General features: G+C 46.7%; 1 protein-coding gene across 2 annotated transcripts in view; it reads right to left on the bottom strand.

The window, feature by feature from the left end:
• Nucleotides 1-10470: 10470 nt before the first annotated feature.
• The window catches only part of LOC309343049 (cardiac-enriched FHL2-interacting protein), a 37915-nt gene continuing 27371 nt past the window's right edge, over nt 10471-21014 (bottom strand). Inside the window, exons 2-4 of one of the 2 annotated variants that reach the window (XM_081864202.1) lie at nt 20476-20629; nt 17569-17693; nt 10471-16298 (exon numbers count right to left, since the gene is read on the bottom strand). In XM_081864202.1, coding sequence (XP_081720328.1) covers nt 11753-16129 — 4377 coding nt within the window. In that variant the 5' untranslated portion in view covers nt 16130-16298; nt 17569-17693; nt 20476-20629 and the 3' untranslated portion in view covers nt 10471-11752. The remainder of the gene's footprint in view (nt 16299-17568; nt 17694-20475; nt 20630-21014) is intronic. The other variant, XM_081864203.1, reaches the window with a different exon arrangement.

The raw sequence follows: 21014 nt of genomic DNA, 5'->3' as shown, positions 1-21014 counted from the left end.
CGAGGGAGCCGGCATACAGCTTCCAGGTCATGTGGCCAGCATGACTAAGCCACTTCTGGCGAACCAGAGCAGTGCGCGGAAACGCCGTTTACCTTCCCGCCGGTGTGGTGCCTATTTATCTACTTGCACTGGCATGCTTTTGAACTGCTAGGTGGGCAGGAGCTGGGACCGAACAATGGGAGCTCACACCGTCACGGGGATTCGAACCACCAACCTTCTGAATGGCAAGCTCTAGGCTCTGTGGTTTAGACCACAGTGCCACCCCCACCACATAGCTCAAGACTACCCCTGAAAACATCATACATATGGCAATCTACAGCAGAATCCTATCTGGCAGGACACCTGTTAATGGTCACTGATTACTTTTACCTGGGCATCCTGGCCATTCTTTTGTGATGGTAAATACTCAGTTCCTGAATCCAGGTCACAGGCTCACCCTATACATACACAGATGTGCCCTTAAAGCAGGATTTGTGAGCACAGAGACAATGGGGAGGCTTTTCCCATTTCCATCCAAACTGCAGAGGAATATTTGAGGTCAATTTGGGAGAGTCAAAATGGTTTCAGGATTGCTCTCCTCTACTATTTCAGACACGTGGTTTATATACTTAGGTATGTGTTTGCCTTGTTCATTTATGTACATATGATTTATATATATGAGACCTTAGACTACAAAGTAAACATCATTAAATTGTAGAGTTGAAAAGGACCACAAGGGTCATCCAGTCCAACCCGCTGCAATTCAGGAGACTTGCCCAATGTGGGCTTCAAACCCACAACCCTGAGATTAAGAGTCTCTTCTTCTAACAATTGAGCTACTGAAAGTTGTTGTCGTTTAGTCGTTTAGTCGTGTCTGACTCTTCGTGACCCCATGGACCAGAGCATGCCAGGCACTCCTGTCTTCCACTGCCTCCCACAGTTTGGTCAAACTCATGTTGGTAGCTTCGAGAACACTGTCCAACCATCTCGTCCTCTGTCATCCCCTTCTCCTTGTGCCCTCCATCGTTCCCAACATCTTGGTCTTTTCCAGGGAGTCTTCTCTTCTCATGAGGTGGCCAAAGTACTGGAGCCTCAGCTTCAGGATCTGTCCTTCCAGTGAGCACTCAAGGCTGATTTCCTTCAGAATGGATAGGTTTGATCTTCTTGCGGTCCATGGGACTCTCAAGAGTCTCCTCCAGCACCATAATTCAAAAGCATCCATTCTTCGGCGATCAGCCTTCTTTATGGTCCAGCTCTCACTTCCATACATCACTACTGGGGAAACCATAGCTTTAACTATTAACTACTGAAAGTAGAATTCGTAGAAGGAATTTGACACCTTTTTCTTTCTGAGCGCTTGGGGTCAAAAGGAAGCAATTGGAAAGAACAGTTGGTGAGACATTTAATTCCGAATCTACTAGACAGAGCCAGACAGCAGATGATGACAGATGGGTGTCCTGCCCCCACCGACATAAATCCTGGCTATGCCAATGGCTCAAACCCGTGCCTAGAAAGCAAGCAGAAAATCTTTTGGACCTGTGCTTTCCAGAAAAGGACAAGCAGCATAGCTGTCAACCATCCCTTATTTGGTGGGAAAGTCCCTTATCCCAGCGCTGTGTCCCGCTGCTGTCCCTTATTGATGATGTCCCTTAAATTTCCCGGGTTTCAAAGGAAGCAGCTCCTCTCCCTCCCTCCCTGCCGGCCAGGGAAGAGGGAGGCTCCAACTGTGTTGCTTGGCTGCGTTGCTCACCCAATAAGGAGTCTAAGAACGACTGGGGGGTGGAGCTTGCATGCCTTGTGCCGATCAAATCAGCCGCTTTGCCTGGGGACTCACCTTTGCTCAGCGCTTCCCAGCGGAGAGGTGACGGTGGTTTTCCTTGCTGCATCCCCTTTGCCAGGTTGCTGCGCTGTGGGAACCACCGCTTGAGGCTTCGTTTGGCTGCTGGCTGGGCTTTCTGCCTTTGGCTCAGAGGGGCTCAGAAGCTGAACATACCTGGCTGGGAAAATCCCTTATTTTGGCTGCTGATCCCTTATTTTCGAGGCTGCTAGTCCCTTATTTTCAAACTTGTAAGCTGACAGCTATGAGCAGAAGTGTGTATCCTCATACATAAAAAATAAAAATCTTTACTCAGACAGACAGACAGACAACCCACCAGCTGCCTCCACATTGCATGGCAAGGCACCCCCCATTTGAACCTTCCAGTACCATGAATAAGAGGCAAGACACCATCATTGGCTATATACCAGTGTGCTGTGCTAGGCCTGCCCCCTGGAGGCCCACCCCCAAGGCCACCCGCGATTGGCCAATTCAGTGAGCAGTCAGAATTCATCTCCCAGGTAGCAAACTCCACGCAGAGGCTTCCACAGGTGCTCTGGAAACTCCTTAGGGGTTTTCTTGGGTCTTGGAGGGTGGAGAGGATGCTGGCCCATAGTGGCCCACATCAAAGAAGGTGAGCCGGAATTATTATTATATATTAAATTTGTATACTGCCCTCTACCCGCAGGTCTCAGGGCAGTTCACAACATAAAACCGCATTATAAAAAAACAAAATGCATAAGAAAATTTTTAAAAAAACAAGAGTGACTCACTAACCTCCCCTCTCCCCAACGCATTTTAAAACAGTTTCAAATAGGAATGTTATGGTGTTAGATACATGGTAATGTTCATAAGCGTACCAACCAAGCACGTACATAGATCAGCACAGGAAGACCGACCTGGAACCATTTTGATTCCTAAACTGAGCAAATGTTTTCTCTGCAAGGTCAAAGTGGGAAACCTCTCATTGTCTCTTTCCTCACAAATCCTGCCTTAAGGGCACATTTAAGATATGAATAGGGTGTGAGCCTGTGACCTGGACCATGAACTAAGTATTTATCATTACAAAAGACTGGCAATAATAATAATAATCCAATCAAGTAACCTGCCAGACAGGAGATAAACAAGGACAGGAGAAAAACAACATTCAAATTTCTGTTTTAAGACCGCCTTTTCTGTGATGTAGGTATGATGTATCTGAGGGGTGGTCTTAGGTTACACCCCTTCTGTGATGTATGTATGATGTTTCTGGGGGTGGTCTTGATCTACAGGGTGGCAATTTCAAAAGTCTTTATAAGATCTTGCACGCCATTGTTCTGGGTCCCTCCTCTCTCCTGCGGGTGAGGGGAGCACCCTGTTGCAACAGTTCAATACTTTGCTCAATGCTTTGCTTCTCAATGCTTTGCTTCTCAATGCTTTGCTTCTCAATATTCAATGCTTTGCTTCTCAATATTCAATGCTTTGCTTCTCAATGCTTTGCTTCTCAATATTCAATGCTTTGCTTCTCAATATTCTCTGGTTGGCCTCTGTTATTCTCTCCTGCCAATAGGGAACCTATGTAAGGACTCTATATGGGCACTTGGATACCCCATTAGGGAAAAGGGCAATTTTTGTTTACAACACAAACATGCAAGGAATCAGTGCTAACGTGCAGATGGGGTAAGCACATTTAAATGTGGCTGGGCGCATGTGGGAAGCAAATGCAGGCAACGTCGTCCCCGTACAAATCAGGCTCTGCTGTTGCGAGTTTTGGGGTTCTGCTGGAGACATAGAAAGCTGGGAATAGTGGCGATGGTAACTGCATTTGTGCAGTCAGTTGCTGATTTTCACTTCCCTTGTTTCTGTTTGATAGCTCATTGTCTCTGCTTGGGTCAGCTTCCCTGGGAACTCTGCCTGCTCCCCTGGGAAAATGAGTTGCCAAGGAGAGAGATAAGATAAGCAGAGATAAACAGCCTGCATTTGAGATACAGTGGTACCTCAGGTTACATACGCTTCAGATTACATAGGCTTCAGGTTACAGACTCCGCTAACCCAGAAATAGTGCTTCAGGTTAAGAACTTTGCTTCAGGATGAGAACAGAAATCGGGCTCCGGCGGCACGGCGGCAGCAGGAGGCCCCATTAGCTAAAGTGGTGCTTCAGGTTAAGAACAGTTTCAGTTTAAGAACAGACCTCCGGAACGAATTAAGTACGTAACCCGAGGTACCACTGTAATAGCTTGAGCTCAACTGGCAGATAGAGCCTGGCTCAAGTAAGGCAACTTTCCACACGATGAACTTGAAATTAAAAAATTAAGGCCTTAGATAATATATATAATAAATGTTCATAACTGCATATATAAACCATATGTCCGAAACCCCACAGAAAAAGTGCTGAAACCATTTTGTCCCTCCCAGATTGACCTCAAATATTTCTCTGCAAGGTCGAAGGAAAATGGAAAAGCCTCCCCGTTGTCTTTTTCTTCACAAATCCTGTCTTAAGGGTATGTCTGTGTATGAATAGGGTGAGCCTGTGACCTGGCTCAGGAACTAAGTATTTATCATTACAAAAGACTGGCCAGGCTCCCCAGGTAATCCAATCAAGTGACCATAAACAGGTAACCTGCCAGACAGGAGATAAACAGACCGCCCTTTCTGTGATGTAGGTATGATGTATCTGGGGTGGTGGTGGTCCTCTGTCGTCCCCTTCTCCTTGTGCCCTCCATCTTTCCCAACATCAGGATCTTTTCCAGGGAGTCTTCTCTTCTCGTGAGGTGGCCAAAGTCTTGGAGCCTCAACTTCAGGATCTGTCCTTCCAGTGAGCACTCAGGGCTGATTTCCTTCAGAATGGATAAGTTTGATCTTCTTGCAGTCCATGGGATTTTCAAGAGTCTCCTCCAGCACCAGAATTCAAAAGCATCAATCCTTCGGCGATCAGCCTTCTTTATGGTCCAGCTCTCACTTCCATACATTACTACTGGGAAAACCATAGCTTTAACTATATGGACCTTTGTTGGCAAGGTGATGTCTCTGCTTTTTAAGATGCTGTCTAGGTTTGTCATTGCTTTTCTCCCAAGAAGCAGCCGTCTTTTAATTTCGTGGCTCCTGTCACCATCTGCACCGATATTACTTACCAGGACTACCCAATTGTATGCAATATACGGCTGTCTACATACCCAGAGACAAACTGCTTAACAAAGATGCACAGAAGTGCACATGCAAGAAGGGATAAGTGCCACAGGTGATATACTGGAACCACCACTCTGTTTTTACTTGATAATAGAAAAAGGATGTTCTTGATATTGAAGGTCTAACCAATAAGTTTCCTGTTTGGGTGGCGTTCGACATAAATTCACTAACGCATTCCGGTGGAATTTGGGATACATTCAGCCTTGGCGATGCTGGAGATGGAAGCACTGAGCATCAAAAGGTTTCAGCATGCAACTTGCTAATTGATTGTTTATGATCCCAACAGGTACAAATGGGAATTGCCCGTTTTAATCGTCTGCGCTTCTCTGCTTCAATGTTCCTAACTTTCTTTTCTAATTAAGTTGGATTTGCTTTGTCATCTGAACTGTCTCCCCTTCCAGCAGTCCTTCTGCCTAAGAAATGCCCTTTATTAAATTTCAGCATTCCGCTTCCCCCGAGAGACTTAAGTGCAGCTGTAACGCATCCATTTCTTCTCCCTTTGGCTCGGTGGAGCCTGAGGTCTTTGCAGCAGCGGCGTAGCGTGGGTTGTCAGCACCCGGGGCAAGGCAAGTAATTTGCGCCCCCTAATCTGGGGCAAGGCAAGTAATTTGCGCCCCTAACCCTTAACCTGCCACCGCTGCCAACTTCTTCTTGCTGCTGCCTGGGCTGGGGTATTTACGGTAAGGTAGTCATGGCGGCGGCGGCAGGTCCGTGTCAGGTGATCTGAGGTGAGTTGCCGCTGGCACTGCCGCCCAAACGGCGCCGCTTGCCCGGAGGAGGAGGAGGGCAGAGGGGCGAGGAAAATGCAACATGGCCCAGCAGCTGCAGCAGCGGCGGCGGGGCTGTGAGGAGGGGCTGCCTGGCACGCCCTCCGCGGCCAGCACTGAGAGCCGCTGCCTGCCGGATGCCTTCAGCCCGGACGCGCGCACAGCTCGTCGGTTCCGCGAGACATGGGGCTCTGCTACAGCCTGCGCCCGAGGCTCTTCGGCGACTCCGGAGGCGGTGAGTGCCCCCCCCAGATGTTGCGCCTGGTGCGGCCGGCCCCCCCTGCATCCCCCACGCTACACCACTGCTTTGCAGGCACTGATTTTAAGAGTTCAGCTGTATAAGGTGTGGCGTGTTAAAGCAGCAGGATTCCCAGCCGCCAATAGGACTGTGTGCCTCCCCAGTCCAATTGGGAGCCCAGTTCAGATCACCTTTGACCCATGATGGTCCAGATCCAGCCTCTGGATCCAGATCAAAACCTGGAAAAAAACAAATCCTATGGACTTGGATTGGGAAACTTGGGGTTCCCCTCTCCCACATAAAGGTAAAGGGACCCCTGACCATTAGGTCCAGTCGTGGCCGACTTTGGGGTTGCGGTGCTCATCTCACTTTATTGGCTGAGGGAGCCGGCATACAGCTTCCGGGTCATGTGGCCAGCATGACTAAGCCGCTTCTGGCAAACCAGAGCTGCGCACGGAAACGGCGTTTACCTTCCCGCCAGAATGGTACCTATTTATCTACTTGCACTTTGACGTGCTTTCGAACTGCTAGGTTGGCAGGAGCAGGGACCGAGCAACAGGAGCTCACCGCGTCGTGGGGATTTGAGCCGCCGACCTTCCGATCGGCAAGTCCTAGGCTCTGTGGTTTAACCCACAGCGCCACCCGCGTCCCCCTCTCCCACATAGGTAGATGGAATTTGGTGGCAAAGTAGCCTCTACTGAGTTGATGGACCTTGCCAATTTTCAGACAGGTAGCTCCAGTTCTTTTTGTGCTAGTCACCTTTAAAGTTTGGTATGTTTTTTTTGTAATCTTAAAGTCACTTCTCCACATTTCCATTTGCAAAATTCTTTTTGAAATGTCTCCGTGAAGAATCCACCAGCATTTTAGTGCAAACATCTCCTAACAAACACATTTGTTTGCAATTTTGCCAAATGTACAGATTTTTTGTAAAACAGTTCTTCCCAAACAGTTCATTTCCATATGTTATTTTCACCAACATACGTGTTCCTGTGAAAAAACTTTACCCCAGCAATTAGATTGCAAATTTCAAAGAAGTGCAAATCTCAAAGGATGGCAGTGTTTTGGTTCGCCTTTTCGGGAATGTATGAATTAGGTGGGTTTACTGTTAAATGCAAATAATTACAGTGGTACCTCAGGATACATACGCTTCAGGTTACAGATGTTTCAGGTTACAGACTCTGCTAACCCAGAAATAGTGCTTCAGGTTAAGAACTTTGCTTCAGGATGAGAACAGAAATCGTGCTCAGGCGGCGCGGCGGCAGCAGGAGGCCCCATTAGCTAAAGTGGAGCTTCAGGTTAAGAACAGTTTCATGTTGAGTACGGACCTCCGGAACGAATTAAGTTCTTAACCTGAGGTACCACTGTATTCCTCCAACATCTCGACTTGACACTGCACGTTTTGGGTTTTTTTTTTACTGTATGGCTCTGCTTCATATACTAATTTCAGTTTCATGGAGTAAGTGTAAGCATAAAGGAAGGGCTATATCAAAGCAACCAGTGATACCAACAAACTCAGGAAAATTCTGATGGTACCACAGGTTTTAAAAACTTTTTAAAACACCCACCCACCCTGGAATAAGTTTTTAAAAGATAACAACCAAAAAGGAAAGATAATTGTATGTGTGGGTGGTTGTGAGGGAGACTGGGGAGATTCAGGAGCAGAGAGGAAATTTGGAGGTTGTTTAGCAAAGTTACTGCACAACATGACTTATGTTTAAGCTTCAAACAGGAGCAGGGGAGATTTTGCTGGGACCTGGAAGCGGGTGTGGAGAAGGCAAATAAGAACAGAGAAGGCTGAGGGAGGAACCACAAGCTTTGTGTATGGACTTCAAAAGCACTTTCCATTCATGAGGAACAAATGACTGCCTCCTGCCAGCCAACTTTCCTGAATTTCACAGCAACACAAGCATGCTGTTTTCTGCTAGGTTTTTAATATAACACCGGTCCTGAAAGACCTACATTGGCTCCCAGTACATTTCTGAGCACAATTCAAAGTGTTGGTGCTGACCTTTAAAGCCCTAAATGGCTGCAGCCCAGTCTACTTGAAGCATCTCCACTTGAAGGAGCATCTCCACCTGAAGCATCTCCACTTGAAGGAGCATCTCCACTCCCATCATTCAGCCCGGACACTGAGGTCCAGCTCCGAGGGCCTTCTGGCGGCTCCATCACTGCGAGAAGTGAGGTTACAGGGAACCAGGCAGAGGGCCTTCTCGGTGGTGGTGCCTGCCCTGTGGAATGCCCTCCCATCAGATGTCAAGGAAATAAACAACTATCTGACTTTTAGAAGACATCTGAAGGCAGCCCTGTTTGGGGAAGTTATTTAATGTTTGATGTTTTATTGTGTTTTTAATATTCTGTTGGGCTGGGGAAACCCAGCCAGATGGGTGGAGTATAAATATTAATAATTATTATTAGAGTAAGGTAAAGGTAAAGGTAAAGGGACCCCTGAACATCAGGTCCAGTCATGGCCGACTCTGGGGTTGCGGTGCTCATCTCGCTTTATTGGCCGAGGGAGCCGGCGTACAGCTTCCGGGTCATGTGGCCAGCATGACTAAGCCACTTCTGGTGAACCAGAGCAGCGCATGGAAACGCCGTTTACCTTCCCGCCAGAGCGGTACCTATTTATCTACTTGCACTTTGACATGCTTTCGAACTGCTAGGTTGGCAGGAGGTGGGACCGAGGAACGGGAGCTCACCCCGTCGCGGGGATTCGAACCGCCGACCTTCTGATCGGCAAGTCCTAGCCTCTGTGGTTTAACCCACAGTGCCACCTGCGTCCCTTATTATTATAGTATCCCCTTTCTAATCCTATTCTTTTTGCTAATTAACTCGTTTTCTGCTGAGATTCGGAAAGAAGCCGGTCATGTGATGTTCCTCCTCCATACACCCCAAAAGCCCATTCCCAAGCTTGCAAAATTTGTTTCCAACACTTTCCCCTTACTCTTCTTTTGCTTTAAAATTCATTGCGAGGCCAAACAGGTCCAGTTGGTTACCTGTGTGTCCACCTGCCATCCCCAAACAACAGCACAGAGGGGATTTTGACTGGGAAAACAGTGAGGAAAGGATTAAATTCCCTTCCCTTAAGTGCCACGGTCCCAATCCAATTCTCCCACCCTGCCCCAGTCCTGCAGCTGTGATTCAAGTTTTTAAATAGCTATGGGAGATCGTCATTAAAGAATCTCTCACATCCACAAGCATCCTCGTGTTCATACTTGAGAAACTGGGGAACTTGTAGAGTTCCTGTCCTATGGACTACAGTGAATGCTTTCTTCCCCTTTCTTTCCCTCTGCACTATTTTGTTCTGCTGGGGAGATTTCTGGGCCTCTGTAATCCAAGAGCTGGAAGGAGAACATCAGGCAAACTGATTTGCAATAATTCAGTATTATTACTGCTGCTGTTGAAGAGGCACTATCTGAAATTCTGGCACACAGCAATGGGGCCTGTTGAACGAGACCATTAGTTCTCCATTGCAACTGGAGGGTCCTTTTTTTAGTGGATCAACTATAATAGCCAATTTGGCTGCTCCTCTTAGCCACCCCTCTGACTGGAAGCCACAATGTCCAAGGTCAGAGAAGCGCACTGGAAAAAAAAGTAGACCCTCCAAGTGTCCCGATTTTCCAGGGACAGCCCTGGATTTACAGAAGCTGTCCTGGTTTCTGATTTGATCCCAGAATGTCCTGCTTTTCCTTAAAGGTAAAGGGACCCCTGATAGTTAAGTCCAGTCGCGAACGACTCTGGGGTTGCAGCGCTCATCTCGCTTTACAGGCCAAGGGAGCCGGTGTTTGTCCGCTCCACAGAGTTTTTCCCAGGTCATGTGGCCAGCATGACTAAGCCGCTTCTGGTGCAGTGGAACACTGACACCAGAGCAGTGCACGGAAACACCATTTACCTTCCCGCCAGAGCGGTACCTATTAATCTACTTGCACCTTTTGGCATGCTTTTGAACTGCTAGGTTGGCAGGAGCTGGGACCGAACAACGGGAGCTCACCCCGTCATGGCGATTCGAACTGCGACCTTCTGATCGGCAAGCCCAAGGCTTAGTGGTTTAGACCACAGCGCCACCTTTGCCCCTATTTTCATTGGAGAAAAGTTGGGGGGTATGGAGCTATGTGATCCCTGGGCCAAGGAGATAAATAACTATATAGCCTTTAGAAGACATCTGAAGGCAGCCCTGTATAGGGAAGATTTTGTGTTTAATGTTTTTTTTTATGTTTTTATATATGTTGGAAGCTGCCCAGAGTGGCTAGGGCAACCCAGTGAGATGGGCGGGGTATAAATAATAATTTTATTATTAAGGAATAAGGCATCCGTATTTTAATCTGAGAGACATTGGAGGGTATGTAAAAATTGGGCAGTACACCTTACCCCCACCATTTATGTCTAGATACGAACATTTGCAATATTTTTATTCCAAACCCTACTTCCAAGTTCATGCAGCGATTTGCAGCCAGGCACATTACACAAACAAAGCCAAGGTCTGAGGTTCACCACCACCGCCACCACCATAAGGGATAGAAACTAGCTTTATTTAAAAATGAAGGCATGGGCTGACAAGGATCTTCCCTTTATTTCTTACGCTGAGGTGACTACTATCAGTTAATCCTTTCTATTATGACAAATGAAATGCTGGTTTTGAAATCTTCCCCAGGTACTGTCCGAAAGTTCTCATATATGGGATTGCAGATGCCAAAGAGATACATAGGACATTGTGACAACATCCTTTTCTGTAGCTCCTTTCGAAAGCAGTTCCTGTCCCACAAAGAGGGGTCATTCTGAGTTTGGATTTGTTCCCTACTAGTCTCTTTAGGCCAGAACGACGTGGGAAGAGTGTTTCTGAAGAACTGCATTCAGTTGTCCTCAAGTGGAAACTCTGACATGTCTTCTTCATAAGAATGCACATCCCTCGAATCTTGTTATCCACTTTGCCACAACAGAGGAGGCTCTGAATCCTTGTAGCTTGGAGACCATCATGATAGGAGACTTAACATTTCTAAGAAATTACTCTCAATTTCCACCTTCATCGGGACAGTTGTCTCTGACTTGTCTTTTATAGGCACAGACATGTGGTTGCCCAAACTGTACAAGCAGTGAAAAAATGGCAAGGGTGGGTGGGTGGGTGGGAGGAAAAGTTAGCATGTGCCAATGAAAAAGGTAGCAACCAGATCTTATTCAACCATTCACTCAGTTTCCAAACCTGAAGTTTTATCCCAAAGTGATATTTCTGAGCATGTGCTCACCGGGGGCATGAATCATGTTGTGAAAGTTTGTCCCAAAGCAACTCTTCAGCTGTACACTCTGCAAAAATATTTAGGCTGCTGCATATATCCAGGCCAAAGTATTTCTGTATTGTACATCCAATGTACCATACATGGTTGTTAATGAATTTGGTTTTTTTGGGGGGGTGTACAAAAAAAGTGAGTTCTCATTCGTACATTTGATTCTCACCACCACGTATCCTTTGTCTCTAAATGCTGTGCCAAGCTGAAATCGCTGCCTTCTGCTTGCTTGCTTGTTTGTTTTCTAAAGGGGAATCTGCCCATTATTCTCCATCATTCAAGTCACTCAAGCAGTAGGAAAGAGATGCTGCAACCACCATGTCATGCTTTTCCTTTATGTCAATTTGGCGTTCATCTCATCAGCAAATTTATATCAAGAGACCACAGCTCAGTTTTCCTTCTAACACAATTGCCTTTGAAATTTGTACCGATATTATTTAGGGTGTGTGTGTGTGTGTTTGCAGGTGCGTTAGGTCTGTGTTTCTAAAATAATAGCGAGCACCTTGCGCTCTCACGACACACCTTCCACAGCAAAATCTTCAAGCGCGCCCATTGAAATGATGTCAGCATTATCAGGGAGGCTCACGTCCTTCTCAAAGTTATACTGTGACCCATCCACTTCACGACTGTCAACATCACACACGGCAGACTCAATATAAGGGTGACTCCCAAGAGGTTCTGGGTACTGGCCACCTTGTGACCAGTCTGTAGCCGATTCCAAGAGGGCTCTTTGCATAAGGGAAGCCGATTCAGAAAACTGAGATGGCAATGCCTGTACCGGAACAGAGGAAACTCTGGTTGGGAGAGTACTGGGGTACAAAACGTAAGAAGAAGGGACACTCTCTGAAGAGGGCGTTTGAGACAAGATCCTTTTTGAAGGAGGGATTGAGAGCTGAATGTACCTTCCGCTCTCTGGATCATAAAAGGTCTTAAACTGAACAGGTAAATCTACAATGAAATACTCTCCTGAATCCGGATCCTGAAGCAGCTTACGCTGGGTTGTGGCAGGTAAAGAGGGCGTGGGACTTAATGATGGGGCAGGTTGTAGCCTCACCAGGTGAGATTCTGATGGTGTCAAGGAAGAATTAAGGCATATTGGCGAGAGTGAGGATTGGACCGGTTGCATAGTTCCAATATCGCCGCAGTGGGATGGAGCTTCGTCCTGTAGCCTTTTCTGCTGTGCCTCTGTTTTCTTCCTCTTGCTTGCCAGTTTCTTTGCCCGCCGTAATGCCTTTTCTGATTTGGGTGGTACAGCCGGGGGTTTGGCTGCTGTCTTCGCCATCTGAAGTCTCTCATTTGCAACAGGAGAGCTGCCAGCATCTCCTGAGAGTTGACTTGTCTGCATCAGATCAAATGGCTCCAAGGTAGAAGACTTCTTTCCGCTCTCTGTTCCTCCTTGCAATGAAGAGGAATTTGTTATTCTTTCAGCCTGTGGTACATTGGAGACTGCAGACGTATCTGAAAAAGGACTTGTGAAGGTAGATTGCATCGCGCTGTGTGACCTTGGACTTGGTATGGTGGAAATGGTTAGGGTACCCGATGATGCTGATGTATCCCGGAAAACTTCACTGGAAGCATGAGAATAGGGCTCCGATATCGTGGGAGATCTCATCTCTTGACTTATTATCTTTTTCACACAAGAACCACCTCTGCGTTTAGATAAGAGATTGTTCTTAAAATAGTTCACCTTTTCTCTCACAGGGCACTTTTGCCTGTTTTGCGCTGGGTCACCTTCAAAACTAAGAATTGGTTGGCTGGAAGAATTACGCCTCAGTTTCCCAGCTCTAGCCATTTCTTTGTCTCTGGCCAACTGTTTCTCGCCGCTTTTCAAACCTTTCTGTGATAACCCTGGTGTAATATTAGCTCCTTCATCTTCTCCCACCAATTCCTGCATATAGACTCTCTCTGGTCCTTCTCTAAGAGTGTATCCTGTCGTTAAGGGACTTTTTCCTACCACGCTGTCTGGGATGGATCTTAACTCATCAGCATCTCTGCCTGTTGCAGCATCCCTTACGTCCTGCTGGCTTCTGTTTCTTGACGAAAACAAGTCCACCTCTTGAATATTTGGAGTAGAACGAATGGGCCCAAAAGTCTGTCTTTCAGCCTCTGCATGACTGCCAGTGATGGCTTCTTCACAGGACAAAGACCTGAGCAGAGGCAACTTGACTGCTTTTATCACCGGCGACGACTTAAACGTGTTGTCTTTAATCATGAACATATTGGGCTTCAGTGAACTTGGTGAAGTTGGTGTTAGTGACTCTTCCAGCTTGGCTTCCGATGCCGAATCCATACTTTTCGATTTGTCTTCTCTCTTCTCCTTCACATCTATTTCTTGCACTGCATTCTCATTTTTACCCTGCTCTTCCTGCTCCTCATGCTTCTCATCCGTGTGACAGCCACGGGTGCTCAGATTGTAGTCATGCAATTGCTTCTCCCCCCTTGACTTCTCCTCCTCCTCGTCTTTGCTACATAGCTTTTCTTCTGCACTCCACTCATTCTTACTCCTCTGGCTTTCTTGATGGCATGCTTTCTGAAAGAGCTGCATTAGAGAAAAAGAGTCGTCGTGAAATGGCTGGTCTATAATGGAGACAAAGGATTGTTCAGAAGAGCTGGTGCTCCTTTTGCCTCGGTGTTCATTTCCAGTCGGTGGGCATGCTTGGTTTCCACTATCATTTATGTTCTCCTCAGGTGTGAAAAATAAATATGGGGATACCTGGGGTTCCGCATCAGCACTGTGACTTGGAGCAACTTGTTTACTTTTAAGATCCTGCAGTTGGAAAATTTGAACATGTGCTTCTGGGTCAGTTGGCACATCTGCAAGGTGAGAGTTGGGTGGAGAATATTGTCTTACACGGAGCTCATTTGGGTGGAAGTCAGGCAGAGATGACATCTCACTGTCCTCTGGAGTCAGGTAGCTGTCAATGAAATGCCCAAAGGAATTGGTGGCATTGGTGTTGTCCATTTGTTCAGGAGGCTTATGACCTGTTTTGTCAGCCTCAACCGTTTTTTTATTGCTTCCTTCTAGCGCATTGGCGGCTGTGACGCTTGCTTTTATGCCGTCTTGCTCCTTAATCTTTTTGTCGTCGAGGATTCTTAAGAGAGGGGAGGGACTGTAAGTGCTTTTCACACGTTTTCGGATATCCTTCAGGTTGAACAGCAAACTCGGTGCTTTCGACTTATAATTGTTCTGAGAAGAATAGAGTGTTCTCTCCTCTGTTTCTTTGGCAGTTCCAGTTTCAGGAATGGGAGGAGCTTCCAGAAATGACTGGCCTTCTGAGGGCTCTCTCTCTTGTTTACGTGGTAGGACTGGAGTTAAAAGTTTTGAGATGTTGAAAGAAGGACTAGAGGGGTCAGATGGAGCTATGTGGGACTCATCTGCAGATGTTTCGGCCATGGGAGTGACGTCAGGTGGCTTTCTGTATGAGGAGTCCTTCGTTCTTAGCACTTCTGGTGCAATATCCTGTGTCAGCTCCATTCCTCCAAGCTCTTTCTTTTGTTTCCGCCAAGGTGGACAAACATTTTTCAGCTCAGACTTAAATTCTGAATTGCTAGTCTTCTCTGACAACACAGTAACTTGAGGCACTGGTGCTAATGAACTGGCGACATGGGCTATCGCTTCTGGTGGAGCAGAGGCCTGAGGCAGAGATTGCGGTGGAGTGGAAGGCTTCAGTGACACGGAAACCTGTGGAGATGGTGGAAAAGAGGTTTCAGATGTAAGGGATGGTGATGTAGGTATCCTGTGCACAGATGGCGGCAGATCAGAAGCTTGGGGTGGCAACACCTGTGAAACAATGTCTTTAGCATTAGCCTGAGGAGGAAAAGGCACCTGGGCTAGAGGTAATGGAGAGAGAGAGGTTTCAGAGAGTGGTTTTTGTGGAAAGGCACCTGAGAAATCCTGTTCTGAAATTACGGGAGCTGTGACCTTCGGGGGAGATGGTTTACATTCATGAATACAGGCCTCTCTAAAGAAAGGTGTTTCTTCAAAGTATGTCAGGTTTCCTTCTTTGAGTATAATTTCAGTAGGCCCGCCTGTCTCAAGTTTTTTATGATGCAGATTCCACGATTCAAAAGCACTGTTCTCGCTGTGTAGAAAGCTGCCCTTTCTAGCTGGCTCTTTGGCTTTCCCAGTTCGGTTTTTTGCCGCCTTTCTCGAGACGGCGGAGACATTGGACATTCGAATATTTGAAGCATCTGCCTGGTGATAAAAACCACGTGGACCGTGACAGGCCAAATCCATTTTGTTCTGCCTTCTGTGCAGTTCGTGTAGTTTGGGCCTCCCGCTTGCATTTGCCATGTCCTGGACCGGATCAGAAAACTCAGAGAGTTCCTTCTGGATGTTTAAAATGGTTTTGCCACCCCAGAAAGCCATGTTGCCTCCGCAAATTAAGGGGAGCTTTGTCAAACTGTTTCTAACCGGTTGCTTGGCTGTTGCTGAAGTCTCCCGGTTCTCAGCTTTATCAAAGGTCTTTATCAAGGAAGAAACTTTTGAGGTATGTTTATAATTGCGCAGACTAGGCACTGGCAAACCCAGCTTCATCCTAATGCTTGGGGTGATGTTTATAGCGGCATTTTCACCTTCTTGGGTGTCGTTTGGAAACTGCTGGAATGTTGAATGCTCCTCTGTTTTTTGCAGTCCCTTGTTAGGGGGAGTATTTTTCTTGATGGCATGGTTCCGTGGGCCTTGGGAAAATTTGCTCGAGAACTGGTGGGAGATGTTGGGCGAAACAACTGGATCGGCCTCTGTGTAAGATGATTCGAGCTCAGCCACACACAGACTTTTGAAGGCTCGGTCGGTGAGGCTGCAGACTTCTCTGTCTGTGTCATCCAGGAAACTCCCAATGCTGGAGGAGTCGCTTTGCCCATCGGCGTGCTTCTTATTCACCTGCATTGTCCATATGAGTCATGAACAGAACAGTCAAAACAGCAATCTCACGTACAGAACAGGCAGGCAATTCTTTCAGTTACCATATCTCAGCCTTCGACATCTTTCGGCGACCTTCCTCCTCAAAAATGCACAGCTTTACATTCATTTATTGTGTGGAAGCACAAATAGGGCTCTGCAAATTGAACACATAAAATCAGTTATTGTAGTGTATCGTAGTTGACACGTGAACTTTTCCCCTGTTTAGTTCCATTGTTGAGTCTCAGGTTAATCTGATTATGTCCTTCCAGAATCAGGTTGTGTGACAAATTCTTACATATTAGCCTGTTCACATGTTTCTCACATATGGGGGTTTACTATGATTACTTGGAGTAGCAGCATGTTTTTAGTACCACCCACAACATAGCTTCTCCAGTCCGGGAATCAGCATGTTTTGACATGAGTAGAATGGGTCCTTTTATTTAAAACGCATCTCTGGGTTATTTGTGGGGCCTGCCTGGTGTTTTTACATGAGTAGAATGTGTGCTTTTATTTAAAATGCATCTCTGGGTTATCTGTGGGGCATAGGAATCCGTTCATATTTTTTTTTCAAAATATAGTCTGGCCCCCCACAAGGTCTGAGGGACAGTGGACCAGCCCCCTGCTGAAAAAGTTTGCTGGTTGAATACGGCCACCAGAATTTTACTGGTACAGCCAAGAATATGCCTATCACACAGACACAATTTTTTTAAAATGGCTTACCGTACTTTTCCGTGTATTAGATGAGGTTTTTTTTACTCTAAAATAAAGTTTAAAATGGGGGGTGTCGTCTTATACATGGACAGTGCACTAGCGGTAGGAGAGCCAGTGTGGTATAGTGGTTAGGAGCGATAGACTCGTAATCTGGGGAATCGGGTTCGCTTCCCTGCTCCTCCACATGCAGCTGCTGGGTGACCTTGGGCTAGTCCCACTTCTCTGAAGTCTCTCAGCCCCACTCACCTCACAGAGTGTTTGTTGTGGGGGAGGAAGGGAAAGGAGAATGTTAGCCGCTTTGAGACTCCTTAGGGTAGTGATAAAGTGGGATATCAAATCCAAACTCTTACAGTGCAGAGGGAGGACGGGTGATTGGTTGCAGCCGCGAGCAGGATCTAGCGATTGGGTGGGTGAATGGTGTCTGCTGCAAGGGCTGCTTCTTATTGGCTGCTGCTTTGTCAATTGTGTGGGTTATTTGCAGATGCGGCAAGGGCTGCTTTGGATTGGCTGCCACCTCGGCAATTTGGTGTGCATTGCTTGCGATGGTCCACCAGTTGGGTGACAACTCTGGGTCATCTCCCCCCAATTTTCTTTAATTTTAGTCCCCCAAAATAGGGGGCGTCTTATACATGGGGGCGTCTTATAGACAGAAAGGTACAGCAGTTTTTGTTTTAATATTGGCTACCAGTTCTCTTCAAAGTGCTTGTACATACCTTTAAAGCCCTTAACACTTAGGTCCTGAATCCCTGAAGGAGTGCTTCTTCTTCTCCCAATCTGCCAGTGCTTTAATATCTTCCGCTGAAGACCTTTTTCAGGCACTACCTTTCTCACAGGTACGCTGTTGGATAACAAAGGAAAGTGCTTTTTTTCCCAGAAATGGCGCCCTAGTTATGAAACACCATCCCTATAGCCCATCCTATTTTTCTAGAAAAAGAGGTGTCGGAACTCACCACGGACATCTCCCTCATTCTCTCAGAATGGTAATGGTGCCCATTAGAGAGTTGACAGAACCCAGCTGAGAGGTGCTGGAACTGGAACTGCCTATATCGGCTTTGCTGGAGTCTAAGCTGTGTTCTTTATAGAGCAGGCTTCCGCAACCTTGGCCCTCCAGATGTTTTTTGGCCTACAAAGCCACTTCCAACCTTGGGAGGAGGTGGTGTTGCGGGCATCACGCCCCCAGCCCCGTGCGATCTGGGAAATCCTCAGCCGCGTCATTCCCTGGCCAGCCAATCGGCTGGCCCAGGGGGTGTGGCTTGCCTCATTTAAGGCAAGTGTGGCCGAGAATCTCCCTCTTTGGCCGCTCAGCTGTGTTTGTTTCCCACCCGCCCGCCCTTCAAGGTTCCTCTTTTGACCTTGCTATGGACCTCAGTTGGTCGCCGTTAAGGGGCCTGGTAGGAATTTTTTCCACTTGGCAAATTGGCACCAGCCATTTGGTTTTTCGCCTACCTCGTAGCAAATCATCACAACTTTCTCGGCTTTGGCGGTTAGGCATTGGTATGGGTATTGTTATGTAGATGTGGGGGGGGGGAGCGCCATCACCTCCCCCAAATATTGAAGGGTAGTCCGGTAAAGGATTCCAGGGGGCGTGGCCTCGTCCGAAGCCTATGGAGGCCAGGGCCCAAGGCACGCCCCCGATCGGTGACCCCGGGGAAGCGCCTATTTGATGTGCATCAGCAGGGCTCCCCTGCTGGTGTTAACCCTTCCCAGTCTTCAAGCAAGCAGGCTGAAACCAGATAATCGATAGGACCAGTGCCTAAGCCAATACCGCTCATCACCTGTAACCAATAAAGTTGTGGCCAAATTTTAGCCCATTAGCCTAAATTACTGTGTCTTGTGTCTTTATTTCTACTGGTGGGAGGCGGGATCTCGCCACGCAACTCCCATGATCCCTAGCTAGCAGGACCAGTGGTCAGAGATGATGGGAATTGTAGTCTCAAAGCATCTGGAGGGCCGAGGCTGAGGGAGCCTGTTTTAGAGCCATGCAAAAATATTCGTATTCACATTTAAACTTGTTGCAATTTTAGAGGTTGAGCAGAGCAGGTGCGGAAAGGGAGAATCAACCCAATACAGAGCAGTCGCCAAATCCAAAGCCCTGGCATTCTTTTGTTCCAAATCAGATTTGTTTTAGCCTGGTATTATGAAAAGGAAGAAGAAAGATCAGAACTAACACTGCAGACTTTGCTTCACACTCATGCTCCCATAGCTTTGCTTGTCCATTGCTGTGCAAATGAGGTCCAGGCTCTAAGTTACAGACCCTTGCTGGTCTCTAAATCTAAATGTGCCATGCATTGTGCAAGGCTGCTGGCCTTTCCATGGCTGCTCAACACAACTTCTAGTAAAGGTAAAGGGACCCCTGACCATTAGGTCCAGTTGTGGCTGACTCTGGGGTTGTGGCGCTCATCTCGCTTTATTGAAGAAGAAGAAGAGTTTGGATTTGATATCCCGCCTTTCACTCCCTTTAAGGAGTCTTAAAGCGGCTAACATTCTCCTTTCCCTTCCTCCCCCCAACAAACACTCTGTGAGGTGAGTGGGGCTGAGAGACTTCAAAGAAGTGTGACTGGCCCAAGGTCACCCAGCAGCTGCATGTGGAGGAGCGGGGAATCGAACCCGGTTCCCCAGATTACAAGACTACCGCTCATAACCACTACACCACACTGGCTCTCAGGGAGCCGGCGTTTGTCCGCAGACAGCTTCCAGATCATGTGGCCAGCATGACTAAACTGCTTCTGGTGAACCAGAGCAGCACACGGAAACGCCGTTTACCTTCCCGCTGGAGTGGTACCTATTTATCTACTTGCACTTTGACGTGCTTTTGAACTACTAGGTTGGCAGGAGCAGGGACCGAGCAACAAGAGCTCACCCCGTCGCGGGGATTCGAACCCCCGACCTCCTGACCGGCAAGTCCTATGCTCTGTGGTTTAACCCACAGCACCACCCGTGTCCTTTGCATACCGTGCATCCCTGCATATTTCACATGAACTAAACCATTCAGTGATTCCTTATTACATCCATCAAAACTCATTTACACTGTTGAATTTATCTTAATGCTACCAGCATTTTTAAAAGAACACAATTTTCACCCATATATGCAGTAAACATTTTCCAGTCTTCTTTAAACATATATTCTTCTTGTTCTCTTATTCTATATGTTAGGTCCATAAGCTGCACATATTCCATCAGTTTCAGGTGCCATTCTTCTTTGGTCGGGACCTTGCTCGTTTTCCATTTTGGGGCTAACAAAACACGGGGTACAGTTGTAGTATGCATATATAAATTTTTTTGGCGCCTGGGAATTTGTTGGTGATAATTCAGAGGGAAATTCCCTTGTTTCTCATAATGCCCAGACTTTATGCACCTGGGACATTTTACAGGGTGTGGCTGACAGTTACTACCACAGCAAATGATAAGCCTCCCAACTTTGGGAAAAATGCTTCCTGAAGAACCATCCCATTCCCTCTCAAATCTGTCAAATGCAAATCCCTCCATTTAGTTCAGCCCTAGCTGGCGAGGACATTTTAAACAGAGGGTGCTTTGAGCTCTGTGATTCTAGTCAGACAAATATTAACAACAACAACAACAACTTCATGCAATTTCGTATTGACAACTTAAGTCCTTCTCACCTGCTATGTTAGCAGATGCTGTGGAGGCCCCCATTTTGGCCTCCTCACGTTCATATTCTCCTCACCGTGGCCCATCTTGACGTATAAATTGAAAATATTTTTATGAAACGTTTTCAATAGACATATTTTGGCGTGTTCTTTAGGTTCTTTCGCTCTGCAAATTAATAGACAAGAGAAAAGTGGATGAGTGTGTATGTAATTAATCACTATTAGTTTATTGCTCTGATTGTGTGCTAAAGGGTAGTTTTCCTCTAAAGTGCGCCACTGCGCAATACTGCCCCATAATGCTAGCTGTTCCTGACCCCAAGCAGAATTCCAATAATAATAATAATAATAATAATTCATTTATACCATGCCCATCTGGCTGTGTTGCCCAAGCCACTCTGGGTGGTTCCCAAGACATAAAAACATAATAAAACATCAAATATTAATAGTAACAATTTGATCCAATATAAAAGTCACAATAACTTTAAAATAAACGACTTAAATCAGACAATCTGTCAGAATCAATAGTAAACAGTAAAATTAAGCACCAGCAA

This window comes from Podarcis erhardii (genome assembly GCF_964252035.2).
Source record: "Podarcis erhardii genome assembly, chromosome: 5".
NCBI classification, from domain to species: Eukaryota; Metazoa; Chordata; class Lepidosauria; order Squamata; family Lacertidae; genus Podarcis; species Podarcis erhardii.
Note: the sequence above shows the minus strand (reverse complement) of the source record. Positions and strands in the feature narration are given on the sequence as shown.